This window comes from Colobus angolensis, unplaced genomic scaffold, assembly GCF_000951035.1.
Source record: "Colobus angolensis palliatus isolate OR3802 unplaced genomic scaffold, Cang.pa_1.0 Scaffold247, whole genome shotgun sequence".
Lineage (NCBI taxonomy): Eukaryota > Metazoa > Chordata > Mammalia > Primates > Cercopithecidae > Colobus > Colobus angolensis.
Genome location: NW_012115677.1, coordinates 1,329,143 through 1,345,281, shown reverse-complemented (window position 1 = coordinate 1,345,281; position 16,139 = coordinate 1,329,143). Strand labels below are relative to the sequence as shown.

Here is a 16,139-nt window from a genome sequence, read left to right as displayed (position 1 = left end):
CAATGAGTCCAGCTTGCACCACTGCACTCCGGCATAGGCGACAGGGTAAAACCCTGTCTCAAAACAAAACAAAATAGAAAAAAAAAAAAAAAAAACCTATTCCACAAGAACAAAAGTTTGCACTGATATTTATAGGTTGATTTCCTATAATAGTCCAAATAGTTCTATAGTCAGTTTTGCAAATAACAACAGCAAATGACAGATACATTCAAGCATACACAAAGCTACAGCTATTTATACAGTAACAAGTCATTTTAATACTTTCAAAATGGAACCCAGATTGTTCCTAAAATACATCCCTCTATACAGTGTCAATCAGAATTGTTCCTTACCTCTTAATGTTGTTACCTTTTATTATTTTAAGCCAAATTATAGTATTGTCTCAGAAGAAGTAAAACTTGATATTCTTTTGTTACAGTAAAGAATAGTTGCCCTACATAGACAGTTCAATGCCTAACTCCCTAAAACTCTTTGATCATGTTTTTATGTTTTCTTGCAAATTTGGGACCAAATCATTTTTGTAAATTAATTAAGTTAAATATCAAAGGTATTTATTAAATGTCTTCAGTTTCTTTTTCTTTTTTTTGAGACAGGGTCCCACTCTGTTGCTCAGGCTGTAGTGTAGTGGTACATTCATAGCTTACTCCTGGCCTCCCAAGTAGCTGGGACTACATGTGTGCACGACCATGCCCAGCTAATTTTTTAACTTTTTGTAGAGATGTGGGTCTTGCTATGTTGCCAAGGCAGGTCTCAAACTCCTAGTCTCAAGCGATCCTCCCATCTCAGCCTCCCAAAGCACCAGAATCCCAAAGCAAGTCACCATACCCAGTTTTTAGTTTCTGTATACTGTTTTCTATGGGAGTTATTTCATATTCTACATGTTATCAAATAAAATGTCTAGGGCTCAAAATAGCACATTTCTTCTCAAATGGCAACTCTGAAAGGTAAAGAAGTGGCTGCCTGGAGTCACAAGAAAAGTGAGGTCAAATCACAGCTATTTGGGACAAAGTCAGATTACCTAGATCTGAAATGCCTATTAGGTGGTTATCAATTAGACGTGAAAGGCCTCAGGTGTGAAAGGGGATGAACAGCACAGATCCTTAGGCGCCTCCTCAGAGTGGAGTTTCTCATCTAATAAAGCCCACATCTAATCATCTAATTCTCTGAATCTGAATGTTTCCAAAGAACTATTAATAGCATTTTATCTAGAACCCAACTAGGTCACTGATCAATTTCAGACTTTGCCACTAAGACTGCCAGAAGTTTACCTTTTAGTTAAAAAGGGCCACAGACAGCACTTTTACAACGTAATCACTCATTTAGAAAGCTGACCCTACATGCTGATTCTTATCAGGCCACCCTTATAAAGTTTAAAGTATAAACTTTAGAGTATAAAGCTTAAACTGTTTGTCTGAAATGGAAATTTTCCAATATCAGAAGTATTTTTCCTATAATTCAAAAAGGATTCAATAGCTAACTTTAAATTCTAAAATAAACTTGATCCTTTCCCTAGCTCTATTTTTCTATTTCATTTGTTATTAACATCGATTTCCTTTGTTTCTAATGGCCCTTGAAATTAACTTCTTTCCTTAATTCATTTACATCATTAGAATCTGTACAATTACGTCAGGTAGGTATCTTAATTACTGTTAGGAAGTCAGCAGAGGGTGCCCTAGAAAAATGCTCTCTTTGACCCTAATATACCTAAAGGAAATTTCCTATATTTTGTAGCATGGAAAATATGATCTACAACATAGCAAACCAAACACTGACACAAGTTTCTCTTGCAGTGTTATCCACTGACAAGAATCTCCTGGCACCTAATCTCTCAGGCATCAGATTACCACTTCAATACTTTCTATCCCCTATGAGAGCTCCTGATTATTAATTTATCTTCTGCTTTCTTCAAGTCATCTTAACTAAAAGTCTATATATACTTGGCTCCACAGACCATTTAACATTTATTACTGGGCCAAATATCAAAGCAATTTACGATGAACAGGTTAAATTTGTAAATTTAACAATTAAGGCCAGGCACAGTGGCTCACACTTGTTATCTCAGCACTTTGGGAGGCAGAGGTGAGAGGATCTCCTGAGGCTAGGAGTTCAAAACCAGCTTGGGCAACAAAGTGAGACTGTCTCTACAAGCATTTTTTTAAAAATTAGCCAGGCATAGTGGCACACGCCTGTAGTACCAGCTACTCAGGAAGCTAAGGCGGGAGGATGGCTCAAGCCCAGGAGGTCGAGACTATAGTGAGTCATGTTCACGCCACTGCACTCCAGCCTGGGCGACAGAGCAAGACTCCATCTCACAAATAAATAAGATTTTATAAGATTATATATAGTGAAAAAATAATAGACTTTTAGAGCCAGACTGAGTTGGTTTTAAGCCATGATTTTGTCCATTTATGAGTTGTGTGAGCTTGGTAAAGTTTATTTACCACTCTGGGCCTCAATTTTCTCATTTGCAAGTAAGGGATAACACCATCTACTTCATAAGAATGTTGTAAAGGTTCGATGAGTTAAGTTTATGAAATGCCTAGCTAAGTCTCAAGCCTATGATAGAAGGCCAAGAAATCTTAAACTCATCCTCCTAACTCTGCTATCACCATCTGAGGGTAAATCTTTATAGCTAACCAATTCCTGGACACATCATTATTTTTGCAACCATATTAAATACCTTTTACTCTTAAAAAGAAAAAATAAGACTTGTAAAAGTGCTGGCAGGAAAGAGAGACAAACCATTTTTTCAAATGTTGCCTCCCACAAATCAATTCCAGATGGATGGTAGATGTAAAGGTCAAGGGTAAAACAATAAACCCTGTAGAGAAAAACATAAGAGAATATCTTTGAGACCTTCAAGTTTGCAAGGCTTCCTAATAAACTGGACACAAAATGCACTAACCACAAACTAAAATAAATTGATAAAGTGAACTACACTAAGAACTTCTGCTCATCAAAAGGTATAATTAAGAAAGTAAAAAGACATAATACATATCCAACAAAGGATCTGCATCCAGAACAAATCTTGAACTGCTGTAAAGCATTAAGAAAGATGGACGATAAAACCACAAGATACTATTTCTTGTCTACTGGAATGACCACAATTAAAAAGAAAGTAACAAGCACTGGCAAGGATGTGGAAAAAATGGAACACTCATACATTTGCTGGTGGGAATGGTGTAGCTGCTGTGAAAAACAGTTTGGCAGATCCTCAAAATGTTACACACAAAGTTATCAAATGATCCAGCAATTCCACTCCAGGTATACAAACAACCAAGCAAAATGAAAATATATCTCCACGCAAAAACCTGTACACAAATTTCATAGTAGCATTATTCATAATATTCCTAACGTAGAAACAGCCCAAATGTCCCCTAACTGATAAATGGATAAACAAGATGTGGTACATCCATAAGAAAGGATGAAGTACTAATGCACGCTATGACATGGATAAATCTTGAAAACATTAACGCTAAGTGAGAGAAGTTAGTCACAGAAGACTACATATTGTTTGATTCCATTAATATGAAATGTCCATAATAGACAAATCCATAGAGACAGAAAGCAGATTAGTTGTTATGCAGGGTTGTGGGTGGAAGAATGGGGGAATGGCTACTAATACATATGGGTTTCTTTCTGGAGTAATAAACAGTTTCTGGAATTAGGCAGTGGTGATGGTTGTACAACTCTATGAATATATTAAAAAGCCACCAAATTGTATAGTTTAAAAGTCTGAACTTTCTGGTATGTAGCTTTTATCACAATAAAGTTGCTTAAAACAGAAAAAAGACAACCCAATAGAGAACTGGGGGAAAGATTTTAGCAAACACTAAACAAAATATGATACTGAAGTAATCAAGCAATATGAAGATGTGCTCAACTTCAATAGTCATCAAGGAAATGCAAATTAAAACCACAATGCTACTACACACCTATCAGAATGACCAAAATCAAAAAGATGAAAAATATTAAGTGTGAGTGAGGATATAGGACATTTAGAAACCTCAATTACTGCTGGTTAGAATGCAAACTAGTAAATGACTTGGCAATATCTATTAATATTGAAAATGTGCACACCTTTTGACCGTATATTCCAGCCTTAAGTATATACCCAACAGAAGTGGGTATACACCTGTTCTCTAAAAGAAATACACTATACTGTTCATAGTACCACTATTTATAAAAGTCCCAAACTGAAAACTACAAAAATGCCCATCAACAGGTTAATAAATATTGGCATATTATCTCAATGGCACCAAATACATTAATGACATGAAAGGTCTACATTAATACACATGAATAAATTTCACAAGCAATATCTGAGCAAAAGAAGCCAGACACAAACGAGTACGTAGCACGTGGTTCCCCTTATACAAAGAACAATAGCTCAAACTAATCTACGCTGTTAGAAATCAGGACAGTATCCATCCTGCGGAGGTGGGGGGTGTGCAGGATGTCACTGGAAAGGGGTAAGAGGCTGGTTACAGTAAGTGTGTTGTTTGTGAAAATTCACAAAGCTATACACTTGTGTGTACTCTTTTAATATAAAGTCTTAAGAGATGCTCCCTGTATCAAAACAAGTATATTGAGGTTGCCCTTTTCCCAATGCCCTTTTGTCCAATTCTTCTTAGGGCCACATGATTTACTTTGATCAATTAAGAAACATAATAAAGCAGCTGAAAATACTAAAGAGCAATTATGCTTGCAAAATAATTATAAAAAGATATATTACCAAAACATGGACAGGTAGAAGAAATTATGAACACACTAACTGGCAGGTGTAAGGTTCAAACTATACATCTGAGGTTAGCTTACAAAATAAACATCACAGCAGTGTGAAAGAAATGCTTCTCTTCTAACACTCTAGAAAAAACGGCTGCAATAAACAAGATGATATTTGTTAGACAGTTTTTACCCTCAACAAGCAAAAATGAGAAGTTTATGATGAAACTGCACAGCAAAGGGGCATCTTTATTACATAAAAAGAAATTTGCATCAATGATTAGAAGCTGGATTTTTTAATCACCAACTTTATAGAAATAATCCCTAAAGTGGTGTCATTCAACTACAGTGGATGATTTCAGTAGGTTCTGAAATCAATTTAGTGTGTCACAAAAGACAAGTATCAAAACAAAATATCACAATAGAAAATTTGTCAAAAATTCATGATATAATAAAGGCCTATATTCTTCATGAAATGTAGTATGTACTGGTTGTAATGGAAAATACATTTTTTGCTTTGAGCTACAATAAAAATAAAGTTAGGAAAAGCTGTCCTGCAAGATAGCATTAACACTTTTGCTCCATCAAGTTCCTGGTTAAAAAAAAAAAAAAAAAAAAGGCAATTAACTTCTTGACTTTTCCCTCCACTTCTGATCCCAGATCATTAAAAGTTTTACCAGATTTAGCCTAAACTTTTCTTTTACCACACAGACCTAACTATTGCTTTCCAGTGAAGCATCCATCTCTTCTTCCAGGATTAAGAGTGTTCAAATACTACTACTTATGCTAGGTTTGGATCATTTCGCATTAACCTCTTTCTCTCTTCAATTCTTCACTTGGGGGAGGGAGGAATGGCAGAGTAAGACGGAAGAAGTGTTTGGGTGGAGTTGGGTGTCAGGCGGCATTCTCCCACCTGCATTGGTCTATAATGACTTACATACTCTCAGCTGAGGTATACAGACCTTCTACCTTAAAGTAACAAAGAAAGGAAACCACAAGACAACTTGCAGCATACAGGGTGTCACCAGACTACATATTTCACTAGGTGATATACAAAGACACACTTATCCACATTTCTGGCTGATATGTAAATTATCTTCCTTAAGTTTTCTAACAGTGAAAATGTTATCATAAAATCGGCTTACTAGAATGTATAACTGTCTCCTTTTTATTACTGCATCATATATTCCTTTTCCACACACAAAATGTAGGTAAGCCCCACTGAATGACTATCTATACCATCATTTCCTCTAACACCCTCCCTCCTGTACTACTTTTAAAAACAGTAGAGATGTTAAACAAGACTAGAAAATAAATTCAATCCAAGCAATAACTAAATGATGACCCACTTCAACTATAAACATAAATCCTCATGCACTATATGTGTGCGCAGGTGTTCAAAATGACGGGAAAAGATCTGGGAATGTGATATAATAAAAAGAAATCCTAAATCCTCCGGAGTTATAATAGGCCTTTTTTTTAGTAGGGAAGGGTGAGGGAGCTATAGTAGTCCCTGTTATCCGCAGGGGATATGTTCCAGGACCCCCCATGGATGCTTGAAACTGCAGAGTACCAAACCCTACATATACTGTACTACATTTTTTCCCATATGCAAATACTTATGATAAACTTTAATTTATAAGCTAGGCACAGTAAGAGATTAACAACAATAACTAATAATAGAGCTATCTACCACTTATGAACTGTTTATTTCTGGAATTTTCCATCTGATGTTTTTGGACTTCAGCAACCAAAGGTAACTGAAACCACAGAAAGTCAAACTGTGGATAAGGAGAGAGTACTGTTTTCTATGTCTGCAAATGGGTACGTTTCCTTACTTGAGTCTTGACACAAATGTGTGGTAAATAATTTTGCAGTAGACTGGGAGAGTTCAAGCCTCACCTGCTAAAACATTGTCTTCCCATGTTCTTCACAAACAAAACAAAGTGCATGTTCTCCTGACACTAACCCTAACATAATTTTTAACATTCAAGCAATTTAAAATAAAATTGTAATGGCAACTAAAAGGAAATAAAAACTCATTATTGCATAATGGTTTTCCAGAAAAGATCTGTACATTAGAAAAATAACATTGGAAGAAATTGAACTCTGCTCTAAAAGAAGCAAAAATTCTGACAACTTCTTAACGCATTTTATATTCTTCAAATAACTTAGGGATTTGTTTCCTAGGGAAAGAAAATTTGCTGTGTGACCTTGGGCAAATCAGATTAACTTCTCTGTGCTTTTCTTTTTTTGAGACAGAGTTTCCCTCTTGTTGCCCAGGTTGGAGTGCAGTGGCGCAATCTCAGCTCACAGCAACCTCTGCCTCCTGGGTTCAAGTGATTCTCCTGCTTCACCCTCCCAAGTAGCTGGGATTACAGGCGCCCACCATCATGCCTGGCTAAGTTTCTGTATTTTTTAGCAGAGACGAGGTTTCACCATGTTGGCCAGGCTGGACTCAAATTCCTGACCTCAGGTGATCACCACCTTGGCCTCCCAAAGTGCTGGGATTACAGGCCTGCACTTCTTTCCTTTAACTGCAAAAATGAGGAGGCTAATTAGGTAATCTGTAAGCCTGAATGACCCACCATGAAATAAATCTAACTGTTGCTAAGCTATCTATAGGTTCTACAATGAAGAAAATCAAATACAGCAAGATCATTTTAATTACACAGACTCTTTCAGCCATTTTAATTAATGTGTCTAGTAACACTGTAGCAATGCAATGAAAAGGATACTGGCACTCTCCGTTTAAAATTAAAAAATAATTTCCTTAAAAATGAGGATAGGAGGAAATTAACAGGCACCATTTGTGTGTGTGCCTAAATGACTAAAATTAATGGGTCAGATTTGACCTCAAACTTATGTTTTAAACAGCAGCAAAGTACAGATTAGGTACACAGACAAAAAGTAATGGTTGCTTAATTAAATAAAAATACTAAAAATGTTGACAACTACAGTAGTATATTTTAGCTAGTATTGCCACAACACTGGTTCTACACAATAATGCAAATACTAGTAATAAAGCCATCACCAAACATTGAATCCTTATTATATTCCACATTCTAAGTTAAGTGCTTTACATGAAATATCCCATTTAATCCACAGGATAATCAAGGAGGTAGTGTTGTTTTAAGAAAGAGATTTAATAATGCTCAATTGTTTTCATTATTTTCATACAGTATCTAATGTGTTCTTCAGTGGAAAAGGTGGAAGTGGCTCTGCTATTATCTGCACTTTTCAGATACAAAGACTGAAGCTTTTCAAAGCATTTCAAAGGGGTGCTCAAGGAAATAGAATGAAGTGATAGAGCTGGCACTAGAATCCAGTTCCCAAAGGTGGTCTCTGGTGGTTGACTATGATAGTTTCTCAATGTACTCATGTCCACAAAGATAACAAGATTCTTTCCTTCTGTCTTTATTTTTTTTTTAGAGACAGGGTCTCACTTTACTGTCCAGGCTGATCTCAAACTGCTGGCTTCAAGTAATCCGCTGCCTCAGCCTCCCAAAGTGTGGGATTACAGATGAGAGTCACTGTACCAGGTGCTTCCTCCTTTGTTCCCCCCCTCCCTTCATTCCCTCTTTCCCTTCACTCCCTCCTTCCCTCTCTCTCTCTTTCTTTTTCTTTCTCAAGCTCTCAATATTTTGCTAAGGCTACTCTTGAACTCCTGAGCTCAAGCAATCCTCCCACCTCAGCCTCCTGAGTCCTGGGACTACAGGCACATGCCACAAAGCCTGGATTTTACTTTTAATTAATTAATTAGGTCAAGGATGTAGCTCACAGCTATAGTCCCAGCACTTTGGGAGGCTAAAGCAAGAGGATCATTTGAGCCCAGGAGTTTGAGACCTTGTCCCTTCAAAAAAATCAGCCAGATGTGGTGGTACGCACCTATAGTCCCAACTACTTGGAAGACCAGGGAGGGAGAATTGCTTGAGCCTGTGAAGTCGAGGCCGCAGTGAGCTGCGACTGTGACACTGCACTCCAGCCTGGGCAACAGAGCAAAACCGGGTGTCTATTTTTTTTTTTTTTTCCTTGGGGGGATGGAGTCTCATTCTGTCGCCCAGGCTGGAGTTCAGTGGTACCATCTCAGCTCACTGCAACCTCCACCTCCAGGGTTCAAGCGATTCTCCTGCCTCAGCCTCCCAAGTAGCTGGGACTACAGGAATGCGCCAACGCACCTGTCTAAGTTTTGTATTTTTAGAAGAGAGGGGGTTTCACCATGTTGGCCAGACTGGTCTCGAACTCCTGACCTCAGGTGATCCATCCACCTCAGCCTCCCAAAGTGCTCGGATTACAGGCATGAGCCACCGCACCCAGCCTTAAAATTTTTTTTTTAAATTAACAAATTAATTAATTTTAGAGACGCTGCTCTGTTACCCAGGCTGGAGTGCAGTGGCATGAGGATAGCTCGCTGCAGCCTCAAAGTTTTGTCAAGTGACAATTTTGCTTTTATTGACACCGGATTTCACTATGTTTCTCAGGATGGTCTTAAACTCTTGGGCCCCCACCTCACCTCAGTCTCCTGATTGGAGTAGCTGGGATTACAGATGCACACCACTGTGCCTGGCTCAAGCTTCCTTATTTCTGACAATGTGCTTGAGCTATCTCTCATTGGTGCTTAAAAAAGAGAGAGAACAAAACCCCAGAAAAATTACCTTCATGCTACAGTAAATTTATTTGCAATGCCAACAGGGAAATGTATAGTCTCTCAAAGTAACTACTTAGGACCAGGTGTGGTGGCTCATACCTGTAATCCCAACATTTTGGGAAGCCAATACAAGAGGATCACTTGAGCCCAGGAGTTCAAGACCAGCCTGGGCAACATAGAAAGATCGCTCTACAAAAAAATTTAAAAGTTGGCTGGGCATGGCAGCATATGCCTGTAAGCTACTCAGGAGGCTGAGATGAAAGGATTACTTGAGCCCAGGAGTTCAAGGTTGCCGTGGGCCACGACCACACCACAGCACTCCAGCCATAGCGACAGAGTGAGATCCTACAGAGAGAGACCCTGTTTCAAAAAAAGAAAAAAAAAAAAAAAAAAGTCACAGTTTCTAAAGCACATTTCCTAGTTTACATTGATATTTTATTAGTCAATCAATCAATCAATATATATAATCCTTTCGGTAGAATATTAAAGTAAGCAAAACGAACACACTGATGTTAAAGGTTATTCTAAGCTCAATTTTTATAAAATTTGTAGAGGAATTATTAAAAACCCCTGCTAGTATCTGACCCAGAAGACAGAAGAATCAGTGTTGTACACTCTACTACTTACTGAAACCATAATTAACTACTAACAGCAGATCTCCCCCAGTGAGAATCCTGAGGATGATAGTGCAGGCATTAAAACACACCTCATCACATAAGTATGAAAGCATATAAGGCCAGGCGCAGTGTCTCCCGCCTATAATCCCAGCACTTTGTGAGGCTGAAGTGGGTGGATTGCTTGAACTCAGGAGTTCGAGAGCAGCCTGGGCAACATGGCAAAACCCCATCTCTACCGAAAATACAAAAAATTAGCTGCGCATGGTGGTGTGTGCCTGTAGTCACAGCTACTGGGGAGGCTGAGATGGGGGAGGATTACTTAAGCCTGGGAGTTGGAGGCTGCAGTGAGTGGAGACTGTGCTACTAAATTCCAGCCTAGAGTGAGATCCTGTCTCAAAAAAAAAAAAAAAAAAGGTGGGGGGTTGGGAGTGCAGTGGCTCCCGCCTATAATCTCTACACTTTGGGAGGCTGAGGTGGGCAGATGACTTGAGGTCTGAAGTTCTAGACCAGCCTGGCCAACAGGGTGAAACCCCATCTCTACTAAAAATACAAAAATCAGTTGGGTGTGGTGGTGGGTGCCTGTAATCCCAGCTACTTGGGAGGCTGAGGCAGGAGAACCGCTTGAACTGGAGTGGTGGAGGTTGCAATGAGCTGAGATCGTGCCACTGCATTCCAGCCTGGGTGACAGAGCAAGACTCCGTGTCAAAAAAAAAAAAAAAAGTGTATATAAACAACATGAAACTACTAATTTGTTCAAGGTCTATTAATATTAGGAAAAGTTTATGTTCAATGATATAATTCCTAAAAGTATCCCAAGGTTTATATACATTGTATTCCATGGTTTTAATAAACTGAGATATCCTGATTCCTACATTTGAAAGCAATTTTAAAGAATATTTATTAAACAACTTCTGGGCCTTTTACTAGAAAAGATCAATTTTGGGCTGGGCACAGTGGTTCACGCTTGTAATTCCAGCACTTTGGGAGGCCAAGAACTGTGGATCAGCTGAGGTCAGCAATTCGACACCAGCCTGACCAATATGGTGAAAGCCCGTCTCTACTAAAATTACAAAAATTAGCCAGGCATGGTGGCGGGCACCTGTAATCCCAGCCACTAGAGAGGCCGAGGCAGGAGAATTGATAGGACTTGGGAGGCGGAGGCTGCAGTGAGCCGAGATTGTGCCACTGCACTCCAGCCTTGGCAACAGAGTCAGACTCTGTCTCAAAAAAACAAAAAACAAAAAAAAAAAAAAAGGAGAGAGATCAATTTTAGGGACAGGGTCAGACTCTTCAGGTTTCACAATTATAACTTTATACATAGAAAACAATACTAAATAAACCTACTGTTCTCTTTTTACACATTGTTTCCAGAATGAGTGAGAAAGGAGCCAGAGTGAGATTTCTGTGTTAGGGCATGAGGTCGGGCGTGGTGGCTCACACCTGTAATCCCAGCACTTTGGGAGGTGGAGGCAGGTGGATCACTTGAGGCCAGGGGAGAACAGCCTGGTCAACATGGTGAAACCCCAACTCTACTAAAAATACAAAAATTAGCTGGGCGTGATGGCAGGCGCCTGTAATCCCGGCTACTTGGGAGGCCCGAGGCAGGAGAACTAGGGAGGTTGCAGTGAGCCGAGATCGCACCATTGCACTCCAGCCTGGGCAACAAGAGTGAAACTCCATCTCAAAACAACAACAAAAAGATGGCATGAGTTTCAAAGTTTGAGAAAGACAATGTTAGAAGAATAAAGAAGAAAACAATGACTATCGAGTATTAGAAATTAACTTTTCCAAGTACTAAACTGAAATCCCATCGCAACAGGATTGCATGTAGGTTAGTTAGGCTCCCTTTATAGAGAGCAGTTCCTTTGGGAGACCTCATCTCTGACAAAATAGAAAAAAATATTTAAAAAGAGCAGTTCCATACGATAGTAGATATGGTCTAGGCATTGCATTTTCTATAGAAGTAATTCCACTTGCAGTCACTTGCTTCTCTAAGAACACCTAAATGCTGCCCAGGCTGCAGCAAATGGCTCAGAAGATAAAAACCTTTATTACACTGGTGACATACTACATGTCAATGACCCTTCCATCACCTCAAAATCTCTCCCAGAAGAAAGCATGAGAAAGAATGAAAATGCTATTTTCCATGTCTCCACACTGGTGTGAATACTTGCTCCAGAAGGTATGCCCTCAGATATCCCCCATCTCAGAGTTTGTAAGTGTGGAACAGAATATGAATATTTTAATTTAGAAGCAGGTCCTGTAACAGGCATCTGTGAGGTCACTCCAAAAATTTAATTTTGAAAATGGTCTTGTTGGGTTTACTGGATAATTAATGGAAAATGTAGGCAAAATTTCGACATTAAACATAGTTCATATGTAGGAAGTAACTTACAATAACTTCAAAAACTGAGAAGCCCTAACATTTTTCCCGCCTTACATTAGGATTGGAGGACCAAAATAAAAGTGCCATTCATAGTAAGCACAAATCTGACCCACTGTATAAGAGAATCTGAAATGTTATTTTTTAAAAAAAGACTTCTACACAAAATTTTAAATCCTCCACTAGAAGTCCACTTCTTTTTTAAAAGTAATTTTGCATATCTACACTTTGAGTGACTATATAAGTATTTAATGATCACTTCAGAAATCCTCGAAAATACATTAAAGTTAAAAAAAAAAAGTCACCATCCACTAATAATTTTTTAGACAACCTGGTTTATTATCTTTCAGCTTTATTTTCCTGAGCACTCAAATGTACCTGCACATACACAGGGTGTTTGAAACACAATTTTGAGCGAATGTATAGCACTCTATCTGTGGTTAGACCCTGATTTGTTTAATAATTTCTCAGCTGTTGGATATTTTGGTTGTAATGTTAACCTCTTAAGATAACTTTTGGCCATATCGTCCTTGACTATGTCATATCATTCAAAATCTTTGTAAAACATGGCTAAGGGGCGATGTCAGGCCCACGAAAAAAAGGAGACTAAGAAAAATACTTCAACAGTATTTGCCTTTAGATGGTGGGATTACAGGTAATTCAGGTTCTTTGCTGTCCTTTTTTACCATATCCAAATGTTCTCTAATGGACACATGTTGATAATAACAATGTAGTTATTTACTAACATGAAAAATCAATATTTATACAGACAGCTACCATTAAAATTCAATACAGTAATTGGGGAAAAGGATGTATGTTATGGGAAAACAAAACATAGGATTCAAGTTTGTAAATATGTACATATAACAAAAGAAGACTAGAAAATCAAATATTCAACACCAGGAGGTACTCCTTAACCAATCTATGGTACAACAGACTACCATGAGCTAACTGAAAGCATGAGGCAGATCTTGACTTGCTACTACAGAAAGACTGCTAAGATAGGTCATCAACTGAGAAGACTGAGGTGTGCAACAGCATGGATCATATGATTCCAAGGTAACAAAAAGAAACAAAGAGAGAAGGGTGAGAGAAGAGACTTTTTTTTTTGAAACAAAGTCTCAGTCTTTTTGCCCAGGCTGGAGTGCAATGGCATGATCTCAGCTCACTGCAACCTCTGCCTCCCAGCTTCAAGTGATTGTCCTGCCTCAGCCTCTCAAGTAGCTAGGATTACAGGTGTGCACCACCATGCCCGGCTAATTTTTTATATTTTTAATAGAGATAGGGTTTCACCATGTTGGTCAGGCTGTTCTCGAATTCCTGACCTCAGGTGATCCGCCCACCTCGGCCTCCCAAAGCCGGGATTACAGGCGTGAGCCACTGCACCCGGCCAAACAGACTTTTTTATAAGCATAAAATATATCTGAAAGGCTATGTAAGAAACTGTCCACAGTGGTTACCTCTGGAGTGGGGATAAGAAGTTGGGTACACAATATGATCCCAATCATGAAAATATGCACTCACATATAGAGAATACATAAAGAGGAACTACACTGCTCATACCAGAACTTCTGAATCCATTTCAAGGCTGTCCCCTAAAGATTTTTAGATGGATATTGAAAAATAATGATAACAATGGAAAGTTCAATCTATCTGAATTATAGGGACTCATGAAATCAAAAGACAGCAGTGGATATAAATGTTATTATAATTGGTATTTCAAAACCCAGTCAATCATATAAGTTTTTACTACAACCAGGAAATGGCCAGGGAATTGGTTATTTAAGAAAACTAACTTCTGATTAAATCACTCTAGAACTTGTTGAATATGGGTGATTTTATTCAAAATCTTCCTGCCACAGTTACTCCAGTTTACAAGCTTGGTAATCTAATAATGAAATATATCGCTGTCCATCTAGGCAATAACAAATGAAAGGAAGACATTTTTATATGTTAAGATTTAACACAGCACTTTTCCCTCTAAAAACAAAGATAAGGAAACCAATTACAGAATCAGGGGCAGAGGGTCTTAGGAACGCAGACACAAAATTCTCCTCAACTAGATCATTACTATTTTAAAGCTCTCTTTAATAAAAGTCTAACTAAATAAGAATTATTTCATCATGTGCAATATTAATGCTCCAGATGCAGATTGGTAACTAAGGTTGTCCCTGGTGTTTGTAAAAATCAGATTTATAAATTAATAACACATCTGCACTACTGCATATGTATGAACGCTGATTTATTTCACTGCACTTACATAAAGAAAATACAAACTCGTTTTATGTTGGAATGTAGTCATTAAGTTGGAATCCTTTTGATGTGTATGGCTTTCTTTCAAATACGCGACTTTTTTTTTTGCTTATTAACATTCATGTGTTTTACTGAGTTTCCTTGAGTGCATGTATTATAAAAACATTACGAATCCCCAAGCATTCATGACCACAATCGGACACTGTGAGAAACAGCTGGTAATACTGGGTAATACCGCAGGGTAGAGAACTCAAAATCAGATCAGATAATACAAAGAAAAGCACAGCTTTCACCTCACATTTGGGAACTGATAATTCTCCTTCCATTTCCTCTCTCAGTGTGGCTCTTGGGGGTTTGGTTAGCTGAAGGGGATAGGAAGATAATACGGTTTATTTATAGGCTCCCTTTTCCTTTCGGGGGGGGAAAATCACCCTTTACTACCAAGAGTATGGCGAGAGGAGGGATTTTTAGTGTAATGGAAAGGCAATAGACACGATAATCCTGAAGATCAGAAAGATGATCTGCCTCAGCCTTATCACCCAGACAGCTGGGCAATTTAAGAATGTTGTCTCACCTAAAACATGGGACCCAGGGCAGGAAATGAAGGTAGCACCAGGAAGTGCATTCTCTTACTTTCAGTGAAAACGTTCTTGCCTGTGAGAAGCTAATATTGAGTGACACCCCTAAATGGCGCTACACGCTGCGGCCACTCTGTTGACAGTTCTGCATGTTAACACTCACACAGGTGTCACAGCACACAACCATCAATGCTACTTCTAAAGTTGCCCGGTTCCATGAGGAAAAGACCACATGCTTTGTACCACCCAGGCCCAGGCCGTTCATAGGTAGGGGCTTAGCTGACGCCTTTTGAGGTATTATGTTTCTCTGCCTCCTGGAAGTTAAGCTAGGGTTGTTTTCCTTTATATACTCAGATTTTTAAAAAAAAAAAAACATTCCTCTGCACTACCTCTTTACCACTGTGGATCTAAACCTTAATCTAAACCACACCCTCAGCAGTCGGAACAGAACGGAAGTTCCCACTCCAGGAAATCTTGAGAAGGAGGTTTGGGAGGGTCAGGAGTGGCACGGGAAAGGAGAAGTCTTGTCGAAATCAAGTCTGTTTAGGTCCGTCGAACCTACTTTCAGGCCATTTCGATCTCCGTCTCCTTCCCCGCTGGCCTTTCAAGTCACTCAGCCGGCGCCGAGGTGATTTAACACCTGCCGCCGCAGGCCCCGCCTCCGGACTGCGGGTCAGGATCCCTCTCCTAGGAAAGCGCAAAGGCTGCCTTCACAGTCACTACTTTGGAGACGTTCCCTCCGCGCCCTTCCTAACTTTGGAAGCCAAAAACGAGGGTGGGTGGAAGAGAGAGAAGGCCGTGCGGAAAAAGAGCAAGGTTGTCCCCCCTTCCCAGGGCCGCCCCCCGGCCGAGTCGCCGGCAGCTGCCTCCAGCTCCAGCCCGTCTTCCCACAGCCGCAGACCCCGTGCACAGGGCGCTCCGCGGAGGCGGGATGC

At 39.2% G+C, this 16,139-nt stretch overlaps 1 protein-coding gene across 2 annotated transcripts in view; it reads right to left on the bottom strand.

The window, feature by feature from the left end:
- The window catches only part of GORASP2 (golgi reassembly stacking protein 2, 55kDa), a 40,917-nt gene that overhangs the window by 23,676 nt on the left and 1,102 nt on the right, over positions 1 to 16,139 (bottom strand). Inside the window, exon 1 of one of the 2 annotated variants that reach the window (XM_011945921.1) lies at positions 9,239 to 9,342. The exons of the other annotated variant lie outside the window; for it this stretch is intronic. Coding sequence (XP_011801311.1) covers positions 9,239 to 9,337 — 99 coding nt within the window. The 5' untranslated portion in view covers positions 9,338 to 9,342. Of the gene's footprint in view, positions 1 to 9,238; positions 9,343 to 16,139 lie in introns of those variants that run through there. 2 annotated transcript variants of the gene reach the window in all.